This window comes from Denticeps clupeoides, chromosome 1 (assembly GCF_900700375.1).
Source record: "Denticeps clupeoides chromosome 1, fDenClu1.1, whole genome shotgun sequence".
Classification (NCBI taxonomy): domain Eukaryota; kingdom Metazoa; phylum Chordata; class Actinopteri; order Clupeiformes; family Denticipitidae; genus Denticeps; species Denticeps clupeoides.
The window spans coordinates 30,675,764-30,681,763 of NC_041707.1; the positions used below are offsets into that span (position 1 = coordinate 30,675,764).

Sequence of the window (6,000 nt, forward strand, 5' to 3'; positions counted from 1 at the left end):
ACTTTTTAAAAATATTTTGTATGATTCCATAAATAATTTTTGTGCACACATTTATTGAGTGAATTACACCAATCCTAGCACCATGGAGCATATTTATTTAAAATTAAATGCTCGATACATATCAGCTCTTATTATTTTTGTTTTGTGTATCTTATGTTGGAAAGGTCTTTTTGTGCCTTTTTAGTGCTAAAGCCCGCCATCTTGTAAGCATTTGTGAACTGAGACAGAGCGAGTAAAGTCGACTGCGCCCGTTTACTCTTCCTTTTCTTTTCTTTGTGTACAATGCATAGTGAAAACATTGGCAGTTTGCTCTGATCATTGTCTGCACTGTCCAGTGGCTGCAGATCCTGCCAGTGTTTGGGGCATAATGACAGAGCCTCCCTGGCTTTGTGCTCATTAATCTAGAAGTCAGCAGGTTTTTAAGGCATTGTGCTGACAATAATTGCAGTCCCGCATTTCAGTTCATCAGCTGTATTTTACAAATGCATACACAGAGAGAGAGAGAGAGGGGTGGGGGGGAATAGATCATAGATGTCTATGCTCTCCCCAAAAAATCTAAATAATAAAAAAAAAAAAAAGTCATAGACCCTCCACCTCATCCGGTTAATTAAAACTAGAGTGAAATAATTATAGAATCCGTTTCATGTTTTCATGTGGAAAACAGGGTTAACTGTGTGCCCCCCCGGCCAGGTACTACCATCCTCTGGACTATCAGAGACATTCTGTGCTGTATAAGTGGACAGAATCACCCACATTCCTGTGTTTTCATCAGTGATGTACACTGCACACTGTCTTCATGCATTAAAAACACGTATTTTCACGGCAACCGCAACGTCTGGTGTCTGCAACCCCACGCTGCCTTTCAACACAGTTTACCCAGTTAACTGTGTGACCTGCACCTTCATGGACCTTCAGGGTAGTATTGACTCATGTTAGAAGTGTGTGAACAACACACACGCTGCCTTGATGGAAGGGACTTTGTAACAGTGCTGGTATATTTGTGCTTCTGTAATAGTTGAATGTGTCGTGTATTTGTGTGTGTATTTGCTTAGTAGCGAGTGGGCCATCTGTGGGAAAGCATCCATTTTTTTTATGTGTGTGTGTGTGTGTGTGTGTGTGTTGGGGGTGGAAGGGGTAGAAGTATAACCATCTATGCTTTCTTTTTTTTTTTCCTCAAAGAATAATTTATTATTTTTTTGTATGTAGCATTGCCATGAGAAACAAGAGAACCACGTGTCAATTTGTAGCAAGCATTGATAACATTAAAAGGAATAATTATATTAATCATAAATAATAATTACATCTATACAAGCTACAAATATCTTAGTCTGCAGTAAAACCCTCACACACTTCAAAAGTCCATGTGTTGAAATGTAGCCCTCTTAGTGGCCAAAAACATGTTTTAGGAATTCAGTTCAGTTAGCAATCAGAGACTGTGGAACAGTACCGCCCGGACACGGAGGGCAAAATGTCAGGGAGCTCAACAATTTTTTCCCCATATAATTTTTTTTCAGTTTTTTTCTCTCAAAGAAGCACAAAAAAAAAAACAAAAAAAAAACAACTAAGTCATCCAGGAGTAGCCAGCGGCTTGAAAATCGGAATGCTACTTCATACTTCATACATTTGGAAACAGGGACAGCGGGAGGAGGAGGAAAGTGGGAGTGGGGGGTGGAGGGGGGGTGCAAGCAATGGAAACATTTACTCATGCAGGAGCTCTTGTAGACAATTGGGAGATTTGAAAATCTCCGGGACCTCACTGTCCAGCTTGCAGATGACCTTGTATATGGCCTTCTTCCAGGAAGGATCAACATCTTTGCCTGCCACAATGGCATTGAAAAACTCCCGTAACGTGATCTGGGCCACTTCCAGGAACCGCTCCGGAACCTGCTGATACACAAGGAGACAATGACATTAATAAATGGATCAGGTTTCCATCCCAAGTCTCTGATTCACAAAAACCCAAGGCTGCAGCAGGCTTCTGCAAGACAAGGTAGCTGCTGTCACCTAATGTCCCAAATCCCCATGACACATCTGTGTGAACACAACTACGGTCTGAGAGGCCACACTGTCCTACAATGCACTGGTGTTCTACTTTGATGGCCTCTCATGTCTGTTCCATGTAATTCCAGAGGTGCTGTGGGGTTCATGGGAATATATGAACATTCAGATGAACCCCTCTGCAACTTGCTTTGTACGGGGTTGGTAAATTACCCAAAAATATCAGCATATTGTAATTCGCTCTTTTGAACCAAATTAATGAGAAAGTAACTTTAACTGTCAAAACAGCACTGATTACTACTAAGAACTATTACCGCAGTACTACTGCATACTAAAACGTCAAATGTTATTACATAGAGCAGCTTGGAGTGGATCTCGCTGTGGACACGGTTAAGCAGGTCACCTCAGATCCCTGAAATCAGTCCAAACCAAAAGGACAGGGAAGCAGGAATGCACAAATAATCCAGTCTGTCCAATACTAGTGGTCTAATAAAAAAAGAAAGGTCAACCAGAAGTAGACACTAAAAACTAGCCAACCAGAATTGAACAGGTCAAACCAAAGATGAAAATAAAAAATAAAAAGCTGCTGCTTTATGCTGGTTTGTCTTGTTAGTTGAAGGAAAAACTCCTCCAATTCTGAACCTAAACCGCTGCTTATGCTCTACTCCATGTAATCATGACATCTCCTCCTCCTCCTCCTCCTCCTCATCTGGTCCTGCTCTGGGCCGGGCTCAGTGAGGGACAGCAGTGACTCAGTGCACTCGGCAGGGTCGGGCCCACAGGCGCTGGAACCTCCTCTTATCTCTTTAGCAGCCCCTGACAGCCCTGCGCCTCGACACCACAAGGATGATTAGAGTCGCTGAGAACGAGAGCAGCCTCCCCTCGAGCTGGGCAAGACACTTCCCAGACACACACACTCTCCTCCCGGTGCCGCACTAGTCAGAACCCACACGCACACACCACCTACATTCACTCACTTGGCTAAAAATAAGTGGGCTCGGGCATTTCCATCGTTTTGGTGATATTTCTTTTGAACAAAATAATGTCGTTTAATTCTTTTTTTTTTTTTTCATGGAAGGTGCAGGTTGAAGTTTTTTTTTGGACAAGGTTAAACAGACCCCTCCTTCTGATGACCCCCTAAAGCTGTCTGCCCGTCTGCCATCAATCAGACGGTGTCTGGCGTTCTTCAAAGCCCATGCCAGGTGAGCTGGTGCCTGCTGGATAAAGAACGCCACCCACGCCACCCATTTTCCATCAACTGTGTTAAATATACTGTCATCAAAGGGACACTCCTGTCCGGCGAGTGTGGAGCCAAGAGCTGGGGATGTCGAGACCCATCAGGACTGCGATTTATTTTTCTTAACAGAGCAAGGACTCCGACCGATTTACAAAATGACATTAGTGTTTGTCAAGTTTTGCATAGATGCTATTTCTTCCTTTTGAAACAAGGTGTTGTGAGAAGCAGCAGATATGCTACATCTTATGTATGGGGCACTAAACTATTTGCACTCCTTTGTCCTGGGCCAAAAAAAAAAAAAAAAAAAAACCTGGCCAAGTCCTTTTGGCTGAGGTCCGTCTCCCTCTCTCCTTCCCCCTCTCCCGGAGGGGCACAGCCTTCAGGGGTCATTTGTTTGATTATGCTGACTGTCCCCCAGCCTCGGCGGCACACACAATAAAGGCCTGACATAGCAGGCTGCTGCCTTCTGTGTCCCGCAGATACTCATCATGAGTGTCAGGACATACCAAGGTTAGTGGTCACTGGAACGGCTCTCGCAGGCGAAGCCTTGCCAAACTCACTTGGCTGATGAATGAATGTCACATGGACTGGAGGGGGGGGGGGATTACAAAGGTTATAGATATCCCACCTCCTTTACACCCTCCACACAGACTGACCAACCCCCCCAACCCAGAGTTTTTTTTTTTCCTCTCCTGACCACCATCACCACCTCACCCACCGACCACCAAGTTGTTTTCCTATTTTATATCATTAATGTCCTACATGGTCTTCTCAAAAAAATCCTGTTCTCAGAAGTTTTCCTGCCCCCATCGTCCCTGCTTATTTTACAGTGCAGGTGTATAAGGAATTATTAAAAATAATAATACACTGGGACACTTCCAACAAATATTAAGCTCCTTGTGTGGCACCTTAAAATAAGATAGAGTGAAGTGGCACTCGGAAGCTAAGAATATTCCATTGAGGAATTTCCCCTGGTCTTGTTATGCTATAAAAGGGCAGCAAAATGCTGACTGTAGGTTGAAGACAATGTCAAGGAGAAGGGTATTGTCCTCTTGACTGCTTTCCTTGGAGAGCGACACCGAGCGAGAGAGAGAGAGAGAGAGAGAGAGTTATTCTCGTCACAAACCCCTTTGTCTGCCTTTGCTGACTGTTTGCCCATAGCCGGCAGCACATGCTTTAACTGTTTTGTCACCTCCTCGCATCACACGGATCAGCTGTTGTGCTTTCGTTACAGCCATTGTGCGGGTTAATCCACCATGGCCTGCTCCGCTGGGCGTTAAACACGGCCGAATCGCATCCCGCACCGTTCAGCATAAATATTTCATTCAGCTCGTTACCTCTCACAACTCCACTGCATCGAAAAAAAAAAGATTTATGTTCAATTAAATGATTACTAACTATAAATGTGCCATTTCATAATGGTACGTAAAGATTTCCAGAGAATAACTTTTTTTTTGTCTAAGTGTAAAATAATGTTCACAAATGGACCCAGCCTGTGTATGAATGGGGAGCATTTTGGTATTTAAAGATTTTTTCAGCTGTTCTGTTTCTAACTGGGAACTATTTGTTATTGTACTGGTGGTTTTCATGAACAGAATAGAAAAAAGTCTTGAAATGTCTAGAAGCAGACGAGGCACGCGTTCAGGTACGCGTCTCAGATTTTAATACAAAAAGAAGCAAAAATAAAAAATTGAAACAAACATCATGTCCTGGCCTTGAAATGCCACTGCTGCACCTTTTTCGCCACTTCCACCAAAACGCAGAAGCTCAAGTGTCGCTGAAAAGCCTCTCGAATCCGCGTTCCCGCCCTTCACATCGCAATCGCGCACAATACAAGCCGCATTCTACTCCCAGCTTCGTCCCTCAACTCATCATCAGACGTCGCATCTGCATTTTTCACCGCAACGAGACCTTATTTATTTATTTAAAGGGGCACACCCCTCTTTTATGTCCCTGTGCGAGAGGGACATTGTTGCGCCATGTGTTTGCTGGTTGCTAGGGATGGGAGTGGGGGCTGGGGTGGTGGTCGCGAGAGGCCTGATGAATAAGGAGGCATGTGAGGAGGCCGCTGTGCCAAGGCAAGACGAGAGGCGGAGACGCAAAATCGGGGGAAGGAGAATAAGCGGGAGGCGGTGGGGTGGGGTGGTATCGCTCGGGCGCCGTGGGAGAAGAAGCAGAGCGGCCCCGGCACTTCACCCAGCATTCATTCACCCTTGTGTGGGCTCTCGTCCTTCTAAACAACCCCCCTCCGACCCACCCGGTCCCCGCTGTTTGCTGGGTAAATATTGATTGAGGAGAGCTTTACCTCCCGATAACCGTCACACAAGCCGAGGACTGAGGGGACAGGTGGGGAAGAAGAAGGATAAAGAGAAGAAGCAGAGAAAGAGAGGGGGGGGGACATGGGTTGGGCAAACGGTGGTTGCATGGGCACAGCAGTGCAGATGAAGACGTTAAATTGCTCTGCCACAAAAGGCCCACGGTGGGGAACCTGCCCAGGCTTCATTTGAACCCCCCACCCCCCCCTCCATGCAGCCCCTTGAGTGGTGAGTGCTGATTTCCTTCCTGTTTACGACTACAGCGAACACGTCCCCTGTCTTCTCTCCGTTCATCATGCGTCCTGCACGCCCTCCTCGAATCATACGTTGCCAGAGTTTGGGTCGGCCTCTCGTGGTTTTAATCGTAGTGGCTGGAGCGCGTCTGAGTTTACATGCTGGATCAACTTTCCTTTGCTGATGCGGCCGAGCCCCGTGTGATAAATCGCTGAG

The 6,000-nt window shown here is 45.6% G+C and overlaps 2 protein-coding genes across 4 annotated transcripts in view; one reads left to right on the forward strand and one right to left on the reverse strand.

Moving 5' to 3' along the window:
• Positions 1-6,000, forward strand: part of sh3yl1 (SH3 and SYLF domain containing 1) — a 99,387-nt gene that overhangs the window by 36,158 nt on the left and 57,229 nt on the right. The window lies entirely within an intron of this gene.
• prox1a (prospero homeobox 1a) overlaps positions 1,120-6,000 on the reverse strand; it is a 23,752-nt gene continuing 18,871 nt past the window's right edge. For all 3 annotated transcript variants that reach the window (XM_028999555.1, XM_028999563.1, XM_028999547.1), the window contains exon 5: positions 1,120-1,884. In XM_028999555.1, the coding sequence (XP_028855388.1) occupies positions 1,699-1,884 (186 nt within the window). In that variant the 3' untranslated portion in view covers positions 1,120-1,698. The remainder of the gene's footprint in view (positions 1,885-6,000) is intronic.